This window comes from Musca domestica, unplaced genomic scaffold (assembly GCF_030504385.1).
Source record: "Musca domestica strain aabys unplaced genomic scaffold, Musca_domestica.polishedcontigs.V.1.1 22, whole genome shotgun sequence".
Lineage (NCBI taxonomy): Eukaryota > Metazoa > Arthropoda > Insecta > Diptera > Muscidae > Musca > Musca domestica.
The window spans coordinates 401,372-415,368 of record NW_026712262.1 but is presented as its reverse complement, the minus strand read 5'-3'; the positions used below and the strand labels follow the sequence as shown (position 1 = coordinate 415,368).

General features: G+C 38.6%; 1 protein-coding gene across 4 annotated transcripts in view; it reads left to right on the top strand.

Moving 5' to 3' along the window:
* The window catches only part of LOC101895706 (sodium leak channel NALCN), a 29,298-nt gene extending 17,627 nt beyond the window's left edge, over positions 1–11,671 (top strand). For 2 of the 4 annotated variants that reach the window (XM_020034961.2, XM_020034960.2), the window contains exons 10-19: positions 330–668; positions 729–1,479; positions 4,070–4,369; positions 4,571–4,765; positions 4,830–5,016; positions 7,847–8,023; positions 9,995–10,072; positions 10,138–10,411; positions 10,482–10,644; positions 10,707–11,671. In XM_020034961.2, the coding sequence (XP_019890520.1) occupies positions 330–668; positions 729–1,479; positions 4,070–4,369; positions 4,571–4,765; positions 4,830–5,016; positions 7,847–8,023; positions 9,995–10,072; positions 10,138–10,411; positions 10,482–10,644; positions 10,707–11,438 (3,196 nt within the window). In that variant the 3' untranslated portion in view covers positions 11,439–11,671. Of the gene's footprint in view, positions 1–302; positions 669–728; positions 1,480–4,069; positions 4,370–4,570; positions 4,766–4,829; positions 5,017–7,846; positions 8,024–9,994; positions 10,073–10,137; positions 10,412–10,481; positions 10,645–10,706 lie in introns of all 4 variants that reach the window. The other 2 variants (XM_005178190.4, XM_020034959.2) reach the window with 1 other exon arrangement.
* The last annotated feature ends 2,326 nt before the right edge of the window (positions 11,672–13,997 follow it).

Here is a 13,997-nt window from a genome sequence, read left to right as displayed (position 1 = left end):
TAAGGTTGAGCACCACAGTTCGGATCTTAATGATATATCATAAATTCTCCCACTTCCGAACACAAGTCTTTGTTATCCGGGGTAGTCAGGGGTTTTGATTTCAAAGTATTCTTCATTCCCAACATTTCCCTCAAATAATTATTCTTCCGAGCTTTTCATTCCCTGCCCACATGCTTTACTTAATTGGAAATTGAAAAAATTTTCCCCCTTCGCATACCATAATAGGGGGGTTTCCCACAAGTTTCGGCCTCTCCGAACTTAACGTAGTTTAGTACTTGCAAATATAAATTAATATTTCACAGATTTGGATCACGTTCCATTCGACGTAGCGTACGATCGGGTTCGATAAAGCTGAAACAAACCTATGAACATCTGATGGAAAACGGAGACATTGCCTCAGCGCCGAGGGCAAATTCTGGTAGAGCGAGGCCACATGATTTGGACATTAAATTGTTGCAGGCCAAGCGGCAACAGGCTGAAATGAGACGAAATCAGCGGGAGGAGGATTTGCGTGAGAATCATCCATTTTTCGATACGCCATTGTTTTTGGTGCCGCGGGAGAGTCGTTTTCGCAAGATTTGTCAGAAGATTGTGCATGGGCGTTACGATGCTCGGCTCAAGGATCCGCTGACGGGAAAGGAACGCAAGGTGCAGTATAAGAGTTTGCAGTAAGTGGAATACATTTAATGCTTTAAACAATTTAATAAACGTTGTTTTATCTTTCTTAGCAACTTCTTGGGCCTCGTCACCTACTTGGATTGGGTAATGATATTCGTGACCACTCTCTCCTGCATTTCAATGATGTTCGAGACGCCCAATGATCGAGTGATGGATCATCCTACCTTGCAAATAGCCGAATATACCTTTGTCATTTTTATGAGCCTGGAATTGGCTTTGAAAATCCTGGCCGATGGTTTATTTTTCACCCCAAAGGCCTACATCAAAGATGTGGCAGCCGTTTTAGATGTCTTCATTTACATTGTATCGACCCTGTTCCTATGTTGGATGCCCAAACAAGTTCCCACAAATTCGGCGGCCCAATTACTAATGGTCCTGCGTTGCATACGACCGCTGAGAATATTCACTTTGGTACCGCACATGCGTAAAGTGGTCTATGAATTATGCCGTGGCTTCAAAGAAATCCTCTTGGTATCCACCCTCCTGATACTGCTGATGTTCATCTTTGCCAGCTATGGCGTGCAATTGTATGGTGGCCGTTTGGCACGTTGTAATGATCCGACAATCACAAGACGTCAAGATTGTGTGGGTGTGTTTATGCGTCGGGTATTTGTAACGAAAATGAAGTTGACCCTGGGCGAGGGAGAATCCTTTCCGGCAATGTTGGTTCCCCGGGTCTGGGCAAATCCAAGACGATTTAATTTCGATAATATTGGCGATGCTATGTTGACGTTGTTCGAGGTCCTATCATTCAAGGGATGGCTGGATGTGAGAGATGTACTAATTAAAGCTGTTGGACCGGTAAGTTATCCGAAATTTCAAATTTGTTTTTTTTTTGTTCGGTAAAGGGCTGTACACAGTGCTGGATCCATTTAGCTGTCCAATAAACCGTTGGTGTGCGTCAGTGTGAATACTCTTCTAACCTATGTGATGAATTGGCATGGGTTCCTCAAGGTTTCCTCTTGATCTACCGGCAGGTAATCAGACCCATCGTTGCCTATACCTTCCTCGTCAGATTTGATTTTCGTCTCACCAGATGGAAAAGTTAAGGTTGTGGGAAAGAAAAATAGTATCCTCCTGTCTGGGCCTCCGCCCCCGTGGGGCAAATTGCTCCTATAGGGCCCATTCTTATAGGTCGATCTACGATAGAACGAAAATTCAGACGTCTTTATGACGAAGACTGGGCTGGCATTTTTAGACAGATGTCAGCTCATAGATAATAGCGGACCAGCTTTGAGCTCGGAAGCATTTGCCTCCAGTTGTCCTTTCCAGGCTGAACGAGCTGGGCCTGCTTCACGGGAATGGCAGTCTTCTATTCTTTCAGAGGACTGGTACACAGCTACGCTCGGCTCACTTAAGTTAGGATAAGTAAAAAAAATTGACGAACTTGTTGTAGTTGGTGTAACATCAACATATGTTGCGTGTTGCTTTCTGCTAGTCTGGTTCTAACTCCAAATTCAAAAAGTCAGGTTCAAAAAGTTCTTCGGGCTTGGCAGGGTTATTAAAAGGGTGTAAAGTGGTGGTGTATCGCGCTCTGGACAGTCGTTTTGCACATCTTCATCAATTCTCGAAAAATTCTGAACGAAGTTGAACCAAAACTACAATGGTTTGATTAGGTAGCCGACGTTTTTTTCAACTGCAGTTTATAGGGGGTGCACTCCGAGGACGACATTTTTATGAATGCCATTCAGTCTTGTCTAAAAGGCGTTTTGATCTGGAGGCTCTCTCTTATAAAGTTGGGCATGTTTGGATACTCTTCCAAAGCGTTGCATTCGCAGATCGCACTTCGACCACACCCCCAGCCTGACTTATAGCGCTGTAAGAAGTCAACAAGGTCTTCTTGTTCGTGTCCAAGTATTTCTAGGATCTTAGATCATTCAATTCTCTAGACGTGCACACTCAGCTGTGTTCTTATCTCCGCAGACTATATAGTAAAGGGTGTAGCTGTTGACTTAGTGGTGGATATTTTCCTCTCGTGGAAGAAGCCGTTAGGATCCGGGTGATAAAAATTCAGCAGTTATTCGTCATATTCATCAAAAAATAAGACCCGACGACATGACCGTGCGACCGCTTACGCTATGATATCTGTGTCATCTGGAGGGCGAGTAAGGTAGCGGTTAAACAGTTACACAGATATCACCCCATTTTGGGGAACTCCTAGATCCACTCTACGGGGTTTGGACTTCGGGTTTCGGAATTCCACGTACGACTGTCGTCCACACATACAGTTGATGATCCAACCTTTCAAAATTAGACGAAGTGTAGTTTTCCCAACATCCTCAAAGAATGTGGGGTAATTGGGTATTAAACGCCTTTCATAAGTCTTGGACTACCAATACTGTTCTATTATGCGGCTTATTCTGGTTCAATCCTCGTCTAATATGTGTGCATATGGCGTGGAATACTGTTGTGGTCAGAATCCATACTGATGGTAGGCAACTGAATAGCTTCAGACATGTTATTGTCAAGTCACGTAATGGGTGATACTATGGTTAAATCTGCTCTTCCAGTGTTGATCCCCTCCGGTTATTACTTCTGACGGAATGCCACAACGCATAATGGGATTAAAATCCTCTTGTACCAAGCGGTTATTGCCTACCAACAGCGGTTCCCAGATATTAATCAGCGGGATATTCACATTAAGCATCTCTACCTTGGCAAGATCCACACTTGACTGGTACGCCCATACATTCCATGTATGATTCACTAGAGACTGGCACAAGCGAGATAGGCCAGTATTGAACAGAATAATGTAACAGAAAAAGCTAATCCCCACCTCCGCCTTTGGGGCGATCCTTCCTCGATGCGTGGTAACCATAATGATGCCTGCAATTTCATTGAGATTCGTTTTGTGCAGTGCTGCAAGCAAAATATTCCTCCACTTCATAAAATCCATTATCTTTTCTGTCTTGCCTCAGAGTCCGTTGGAAGGGAATTACTAAAATGATACACATTCAGTAGGTGAAACCGCAACATTTTGCATGATGTTCTGCAGTAGAGGTGGTTCACTAGACTGCGGTGGAGTTTCATACATAGATTTTTAAAATCTAGTTCATTACACCGAGCGTTCCACCTACTTCATCTCCTTTAACTGAGCAAGTACATAAATATAGTTCTAGTTTTAGTTCAGTGAATTAAAATGAACTACATTTTTTGGCTTAGTTCACACGCTCCATACAATGAATCGTATAATCGAAACAGTTCGTTCGTGAACTGTAAAACTTTATCCGCACTCCGACGACTCTGGCGAAGAGTGCATTGCAAAATCGTAGTTCGTTAGGGATGCAGTGCAATTGATTTCCGCGTGAGTAAGGGAAGTGCGGCTATTATGACCAGATGCTCTCTGAAATAATGCTATACTTTTTCATTTTTTTCATTAATTTTTTTATAGATTCAAGCCGTCTACATTCACATCTATATTTTCTTGGGCTGTATGATTGGTCTAACCCTATTCGTGGGCGTTGTCATTGCCAACTATTCGGAGAATAAGGGTACAGCTCTTCTAACTGTCGATCAGAGACGTTGGTGTGATTTGAAAAAGAGATTGAAAATTGCTCAACCCTTGCATTTGCCACCTAGACCGGATGGTCGCAAAGTTCGGGCATTTGCTTATGATGTCACGCAACATATTTACTTTAAACGTTTTATAGCGGCAATTGTTTTGATCAACAGTGCATTGTTATCGATAACGGTAAGTCGATGAAACCAGAAATAAAGGGTGAAATAGATCAACGCTTAAATCGTTGACTTTGGTGTGAAAGTAAAACAGTGTTGCCAGTTGTAGCTGACAACAGTGTTGCTTTTTCACGTTTCATTCAGCCAACGATAAAATAATCATAAACAAAATAGTTAAAAAAATTATTTAATAAATACACTCTCTTCCGTATTTTAGTGGATAAAAGGTGAAAGCATTACGGAAATATGCATTTTGCTCAGTGTCACACTGACATTTGTCTTTGTGGTCGAGGTGGTGATGAAAATTATCGCCTTCACACCACGCGGCTATTGGCAGTCACGCCGCAATCGTTATGATCTTTTGGTAACAGTATCCGGAGTAGTTTGGATATTTCTACAAACTATTTTAAGGGTAAATATTTTGAATTTCTTCTTTATTTTTGAGATTAATATTAACTTTTAAATTTATCTTTCAGAATGACTTATCATACTTCTTTGGTTTTATGGTGGTGATTTTGAGATTTTTCACCATTACCGGCAAACACACCACACTAAAAATGTTGATGTTGACAGTTGGCGTGTCTGTGTGTAAATCGTTCTTTATCATATTTGGCATGTTTCTGCTGGTGTTCTTTTATGCCTTGGCTGGAACGATACTATTTGGTAAGCAAGATTATGATATTTAAGAAAAATCTGACTTATCACTTCATTTTACATTTATAATGAACAATTTTAAGCAAGAAACTGTAAATCTTCGCAAGATTAGAAATTTAATGAAATTCATGCAAAGTAATTTATTATGGAATACTGCAACAGTTTAATTAAGCCATTGTACTTATTCTTCAAGTACTCCTATTTTATATTCCGATCGTTTTTATTAAGATCATTTATGGCGTGCTGAACGATATATTAAGTAGAATTGTGATTTCTAGGTTAATTTTGATATTTCCATTACATTTCCTAACATTTTGGTGCCTTAAACTGGCATTTACATAAGAAAAATTACCTGGAATCAGAGTTGTAGCTGTCTAACATTTTTCAAAGAATTCCAATACCTCAAAGCGAAACTCGTACACTTCGCAAACAATTTTCTTGCATGCAATTTATGATTGTTATCAAATTCACTACCAGAAGAAACATATATTTTTTATTAGTGTATAGGGTACTAGAACTAGCCGTAGAACAAAAGTTTACTCTTTTTTATTTATTTAACAAAATAATGGCATTTATTCTAAAACTCATCAAATTTCTATGCAAAAGCTAAACTTGTATAGCTTTCATTTATACGGCAACCCTGTTCCGAACTGCAACCAACTTCACGCGAAAACCATAAATCGCTAAGTAAGATATCTGAGATTGTTAATAGAAGCCGATTCACAGTTCAGTATATTATAAAACGGTTCAAAACAGATGGATGTGTGGAAAATAATAAAAAAACGTCGAATAATAAAATATTTACCTTGTTGGAAAATGTATTTGGGGATGTCCCTCAAAGCTAATTTATCACAAATTTCCACGTGTTGTGTAATTTACCGACGTAAATATTAAAAAAAAAATTAAAATGGGAAGACAACGAGCCTAAACCACTGTTGAAGTGAGAAATTTAGTAATTAAAAATTAGAAAAACGGTAAACCGCTAAGTGAGATATCTGAGATTGTTAAAAGAAGCCGATCTACAGTCCAGTACATCATAAAACTGTTCAAAACATATGGATGAGTAGAAAATAAGTAAAATCGTCAAATAATAAAATATTTACCTTGTGTGATGAGAAGTATATTTTACGGCAAATCGAAAAGGATCAATTTTTGAGTGCACCAAAGCTCGCAAAAATTGTTGAAAGGGATTTGAAAAAAGTAGGTTGGCCCCAAACAACAAGAAATGTACTGCATAAGTCGAATTACAATGGAAGAAGAGCTAGACATAAACCTCCTATCAGCAAGTGAAATCAAGAAGTAAGATTGCGATTTGCCAAGGAGCACATACCAAAAGATGTTTCATTTTGGAAGAATGTGCTGTTCACGGACGAGAGCAAATTTAAAATGTCTGCTTCAGATGGCAGACCTTATATATGGAGAAGGGCAAATGAAGCCCACAGTGACGAACGGTGGTGGATCAGTAATGGTGTGGGGTTCATTTTCAGCCTCTGGACCTGGTGTATTGCATTTTATTATTATGGATCAGACTATATACCTTAACATTTTGAAAGAAAATTTGCCACTCTGTATGGAAAAGCTCGGCCTTGGCGAAGATTAAGACAATGATCCGAAACACAAGGTTTATAAAGTGCGGTCATGGCTGCTATATAATTGTCCCCACATCATGGATACACCAGCCCAGAGTCCAGACATAAACCGGAGCTATATCGATGGAAAAATCCGCCAGCATACCATATCTTGCAAAGAAGATTTGAAGAAAGCTTTGTTGGAAGAGTGGCAAAAAATTGAATCTATGCCAAATAGGCTACAAATGGTAAAAAATGTAAAGGAATTCATACAAAATATTAATGTCTAGAAATACTTTAAATTATACGAAGTGTACGAGTTTGGCTTTTTTCTTTAGATGTACGAACAATATCGCTTCTCTTTCTGTGCTGAAAATATATATAAATGTTGGCCTTTTGTGGGGGAGGTACCAGAAGTAGTGTACCGATATTGGCCATCTCCGAACTCGATCTAAGTTTGACAAAAATATTACGATGTACCAAATCGGATACTCCCTTCGAGAGTTATCGTGCGCACCAGACAGACGACTAGATCGATTCCAAATGTCCTGAAACGGATTAAGTCCAAAGAGACCCAGGGTCTAAAACAATTATTTCGTCTAGCCACGTTTTGATCGTATCAAATGATATATGCTCTCTCTAGCCATATGGCTGAGGGTATAAAAATAAACGGATTCGCTACTAAGTACTAACTATAAATTTCCCTCAGACCCGTTGCTTGTCACTGACTGCTTTGCACCATCCGCAACCTGTGGACGCGTCGTATAGCAATTCGTTATGTTCGCTTTCGGGGATTATATGGCTGTTAAAAAATATAAAAACTACATCTGAGTTTCGTATTTAGCTTAAATCGGGATCAAGGCCTACATAATATCGGCCAGGAAGACTACTTTTGACAATAAATATAGTAGCTTTTACACTATTGTGATATGACTCTCTTTGAATTTCAAATCACAGTTATGTTTTTGACAGCAAACATGGTTTTCAGATGGGCTTTCTGGTCGACCTTATCTAGGGCTTGATCGAGATATCAAAGTTCAACATTTGTTTTCGATTTATTCAGAAAGTTGGAATCCGGCTCATACCTAGTACTTGAAAAAATGTACAAAGGAGAAAAATGTTAAATTATATTTTTGTCCTTTAAGAATTTTATAGAACAAGAAATCCAGCACCTGGCCTTAAGAATTGTGAAAATATTAATTTCCAGTATTCTAAGCGCTAACTCCCTTTTAAATGTAAATTTTAACTTTTTCTTCTTGACAACATTTTAGGTACTGTCAAATATGGCGAAGGCATTGGACGAAGAGCAAATTTTGGTTCCCCCGTTACAGGTGTTGCTATGCTATTTCGTATTGTCACCGGTGAAGATTGGAATAAGATAATGCACGATTGTATGGTCCAGCCGCCGTATTGTACACCGGGGAAAAATTACTGGGAAACCGATTGTGGTAAGTATGAGAATGCCTTTGAAAGTGGTTTGTTCCATCCATGGTCAAATTAAGTAGGTAAAGTCATTTCAAATAAGCATATCCATCCCCTGGTCAAATTTTACTGCCTAGACAACATATATCCAACATATAGATTTTTAAATATTAATTTTGAATAATTTTGAAAAAAAAAATGTAAACATATGATTGCAAGACATTACCTTTTTAATTCTCCCAGTTGAATTTGAAAGTCAAATATTGGTTATGTGAAACATTTTTTATTTGAATTGCAATAGCATTCAACGATGGCGCCCAACTAATCCATTTTCATTATATTAACTGATTTATTTAAATTTATTTAAACAAAATGTAATACATATGGCGCCCAACGTAACAAATATAGCTGATTTCATGATGTAATAGGTTCACAGGCTACGAGTCTTAAACACGGGAAGGCACGTGGTCAAGTAACATTCCAGAGATATGGAGTTCTGTTAATGTCAACACGATGTTTTGTCTCGTCGATCTAGTCACCTCTTTAAACCGCTGCTATAGTGCCAGATAAGAAAACTTTTCGAGACTCTCTTTTCAAATGAGCAGTACGTAATATATCAACTGGGTCTTCTAGTATCCGTAACCTATGGGCTTGTCGTAGAACAAACAGGTTTGCTTTCTCAAAGTGTGAACACTTTTCTAAAAGTCGCCGCTTGAACATCCTCATTTCAAAAGAACCCAATATTGTTTTCATTTTGTTCGCAGACGCATGGGCCTCTTAAAATTTTAACATATTCTTAATACGGATACCCAATTGTCATAAATCGGAGTCGGATTTTTGGATTGGTCATAGACATTGGATATATTGCTATAATATCTTGCATGGCGCCCAACATCGATATTGCAAAGCTATTGAATATTGGGTATTTTAAACTATTTCATATTGTTCTTTAATACTTAGATCATACAAAAGGTTGGGCGCCATAAATGAATAACATGTGATCTGAAATCCATGAAACATCCATAAAGGCAATCATGGCGGAAAATGTTTTTAAACGAATATCCTTTTTATATCCTTCACCACCTTTGGAGGATATATTAACTTTGTCATCCCGTTTGTGACTCCTCGGAATACTCATTTTAGGTCATACAAATGATATATTCTATATCAGCGTAAAATTCCAGGTCGATTAAGCCCGTCTGTCTGTTCGTTGTAGTCATGCAAACTTTCGAGAAAATCGTGCCTCATCGAAACAACGGTTTTAGACCCTAGGTCTCTTTGGACAAAATCCGTTTCAGGACGATCTAGCGATGTCTGTCCGTCTGTTTGTTTGGCTGGTGCGCTCGATAACTCTCGAAGGGAGTATCCGATTTGATCCAAACTTGGTACATCGTAATATTATTGCCAAAATTAGATCGAGTTCGGAGATGGGCAATAACAGTCAACTCCTTCTGGTACCTTCCCACAAAAGGTCGAAATTTTCAATAAAATATTTACTGCACAGAAAGAGAAGGGATACTCCGATTTGCTCTAACTTTGCAAATCCTAATACTTGCATCAGTGCGAGGTCAGGTGTGAAAATGAACTATATCGGTCCACTCCATCAAGTACCCCCCCACAAAGGGTGAAAATTTGGAATAACTATAACTCTTATAAAATGTGATGTAAGAGTCCGATTGTCTTCAAATTACACAAATTCCAATATTTTTATAAACCAAAGGTCTGGTATGAAGATGGTATATATCGATCCACTTCTTCTGGTACCTTCCCTACAAAGGGTCAACATTTTGGTCAATATTGGCCAACTGCTACAGAATCTCCCCCATAAAGAGTCAACAGTTTGAATAATCATAACGCAAGGCTTGAGGTATACATCTGTCGGCAAAACCGACTGATACTATTTTACTTGTTCAAATTTCATGCTGGGCGACATCAATGTTTTACCTTACATTGTGTCATTTTAAACATTTCTAATAACTTTTTATCATTTTTTTCAGGAAACTTCACGGCAAGCCTCATCTATTTCTGCACATTCTACGTCATTATAACCTATATAGTGCTGAATTTGCTAGTGGGTTAGTATAAAATGACCTTGGCGTATTTATTTACAAGTTAATATTCTGTTGATTCTATCCTCCAGCTATTATCATGGAGAACTTTTCACTGTTCTACTCGAACGAAGAGGATGCCCTGCTCTCCTATGCAGATATACGTAATTTCCAAAACACCTGGAACATTGTGGATATCCATCAGCGTGGTGTCATACCGGTACGTCGTGTAAAATTCATATTGCGTTTGCTCAAAGGACGTTTGGAGTGTGATCCGCAAAAAGATCGACTGTTATTCAAATACATGTGCTATGAACTGGATAAACTGCACAATGGTGAAGATGTTACCTTCCATGATGTGATCAAGTAAAAATTCGAAAAACATTTATTTCGAATTGAAAAATTTTAATCATGATTTGTTTTGTCTCGTTTTTAGCATGCTCTCATATAGATCCGTGGATATTCGTAAGGCCTTACAGCTGGAGGAATTGCTGGCCCGTGAAGAATTTGAATATCTGGTGGAAGAAGAAGTGGCCAAAATGACAATACGCCATTGGTTGGAGGGTTGCCTCAAGAAGATAAGAGCTCAAAATGCCTATGTAAGTTAACATTCTGAAACGTATCCTACAATGATACCCACAATGCACTCCTGCCTTTTCAGAAGCAACAAAATTCCCTCATAGCTGGCCTGCGTGCCACAAATGAGCCGATAATACGACCCAGTGTACAAGAAGACAAAACCCCCACTGCTCTGGGTGACAAATCGGTCATTGCCACAATAAGCGGTACTGTGGCAGCTGCCACATGTCCACCCACCAGTGATGCCTTTTCGCCAACCTTTAGTTCGACGGAGAACGAAGAGAAGGATGTCAGCACCAGTGCCATGGCATCAACACCCGGGGCGGGCGCCACTGCCGAAACATCTACTGTACAGGCTACACAGCGCATCATTACCAGCACCAAACGAGGCTATGCCCTTAATCGCTCCGATTCCACGGGAAGTAGCGCTGGACGCAAATTCCTTGCACCAACATCCTCCGATCCCCAACGTTCAACGCTCACGGACAAGGAACGTTTACACATTGCCAATCAGCAGAAAAAGAAAAATTCCATGACAACCAGTACCCTGCCCGTAGTTCCGCTGCCAGCATTGCCGGGCCATAAAAAGAATAGTTTCTTTGCGGGTGACATCAGTCAATTCCATTATCCAACACTGAATCATTTCGATCATGGTCACATACCGGCCTTGGGTAGTCCATCGGGTCTGATGCCTCACATAATACCCGGCACCAAGTTATTACCCTTCAATAATCAAGCGAATGCGGTCTACGAGGTACATGATTGGTGGCAGGAGCAGGTGCTGTGTACTCAAAATAGCGACGATGAAATGTAATCTGTTTTTGCCAAATAATTTATGTTTTTTTTTTTATGTTTACAAGGATTAGAGACAAGTACAAGATATATATTTTTATATGGAACGTTTAGTGGTTAGAGAAGCAACGAAGAAGACGAAAAATTCGATGTCATTAGGTTTAGTTGAGTATTGGTGTCAAATTGTTATAATAGTTTAATTAGCTGTGTAAGAATAAATTTAATTGTTGTTAATAAAGGTATATTAACCATTAAGTCATCTGAGATTGATTTCGAAGCGGGTATCGGGACGGGATTTTCTAACTCATTTTTTGAGTTACCCAAAAAAATCGCTAAAATTAAAATTCGTAAAATTTCGGTAATTAACGATTTTTTTTAACGACCAAAATAAAGGGATCTCTAAGTCTTACAGATAGTAGCAATGCTATCGATTTTAATATATCGACTACTTCCTATACTTTATATGAGATATGTGCAAATTTTTTAAATGGTGGAAGATATAGCGGACCGAAGGATTCCATTTCCATACTTCGACTAATACAGATAAAAAATATTGGCGTTTTCAAAATTTGAAGGAAATCGAACATTTATATTCAATTTTATGCGAAATCATAAATTTCGATAAATTGCATATTCATGTCAGATTAAGAAATGCAGGTGGAGATGAAAAAACTGCAACCAACTTTAGACTGCCGTCATTTCTAAGCCACTTCGAGTCACACAGGTGTTAAAATTATTCCAAAGACAGACAGTTTACAAGCGTGCAGAAGCATTTTGGTGAGAATTTTCCAAAAAAAAATTTGATGGAATTCAAGCGTGACAGTGTGATTTCTTTATATTTGGCTGGAAAACCATAAGTGGCTATCGTCAGAGCACTCCGGCATTTAAATATGAATAAATCTTTTGTGTCTCGTAGCATCGCTCGTTACCGTAATATAGGTAGCGTAGCCCTAAGTTAAGAAAGTGGACGGAAGAAAACAGCAACATCGCCAGAAATGGTTCGAAAAGTAAAGAAGCGACTAGATCAAAACCCGCGCCCAAAAAATGGGTCGTGAGCTGAACATATTGCACAACATATTCCATTCGGCAAATATTGAAAAATGAGCTCGGGCTAAAGCCATTGAAATTCCAAAAAGTGCAAGAACTTACACCGCAACAGAAAGAAAATAGACTTAAAAGAGCTTGGCCGAAAGTGGTGAACTGCCGAATTTGGTTTTCTCCGTCTCCGATGAGAAAATATTCGTTGTCCAGCTGTTTGTAAACAAACAAAATGATCGTGTTTACTTGCCAAAGAGGTCAGCTGAAAATGTGCACCTTCGGTTGGCTACCAGAACTCAAGTACTGGCCATGGTGATGGTGTGTGCCGCCATAACAGCCGATGTTCGCTCTCCGCTCGTATTAATCGACCGTGATATCAAAATAAATGCCGAATATTATCGCGAAAATATTATGGAGTGTGTATTAAAGCCTTCGACACGCAAAAATTTTGGCCTCAGACCTTGAACATTCCAACAGGACTCAGCACGCGCCATCCAAGTTTGGTTACAAAAAGAGGTTTCTCGCTTCGTTTCCAGCACACAATGGCCACTAAAATCTCCGGATACCAATCTGTTGGACTACTGTGTCTGGATTATTTTGGAAAGCAAGGTTGGTAGTAAAAAAATACCAAAATGTCGCTGTGAATGGGCCAAAATACTGCAGAGCAACATTCGGGTAGCGTGTGACGGTTTCATTGGCCGTTTGAAGGCCATAATTTGTGTCAAATGGGACCAATTTGAACAAATCTAAACTTATTCTAAAATTTGATGCTATTCCCGAAATTTTTTGCTTTCATTCAATAAAAATTAAAAAAATAATGTAAAAATTATGGCGTTTAACTTTGTTGCAGTTTTTTTTTATCTCACCCTGTATATATGGGAACCCCTTTAGGTACCTCACCCACAAAGAGTCACGATTTTCAGTACTTTTCTTTACAACTTGCTATAAGTAAATATTTCTCTTAACCAGAAATCTGATATGAATATGTAATCTGATATAATATGTATCGGAATTTATGATTTCACATAAAAGTGGATATAAATGGTCGATTTACTTCAAATTTTGCCCATACAAATTCGAACTAAGGATGAATAGTAAATCTATTTTATATAAATCTACTTACATAGAGACTTAAATTGTCTTGATTCCCACCGAAAGAAGTGAGGCCAGTTTTTAAAGTTTTTTATGGCTCCCAATGTCAGGTGAAAAACAAGAGTTTAAATGTAAATATGTAAATGGTGCATTCCTTATATTGAAAAATCAAACCGATAAACTTTGTTCATTTAGTATTTTAGTAGAAGACTTCCCGAAAAATAAATTTCCATGGAGTAACGCAAAATATTTTATTGATTGCGGCAACCAAATTTCGTATTAAAACTAATATAATTTTCACCAAGTCATAACCTGGGCGACTTGTTTATATGTCGTAGCCTGATCCTCCGTTTACAAAAGACAAGGCAATTGAGTTCACGTATTCATTTCCTTACCCCTTAACTTTTTTTGTTTGTTCTTTTCATTTGATCTATAAAAGATTTCGATGGTT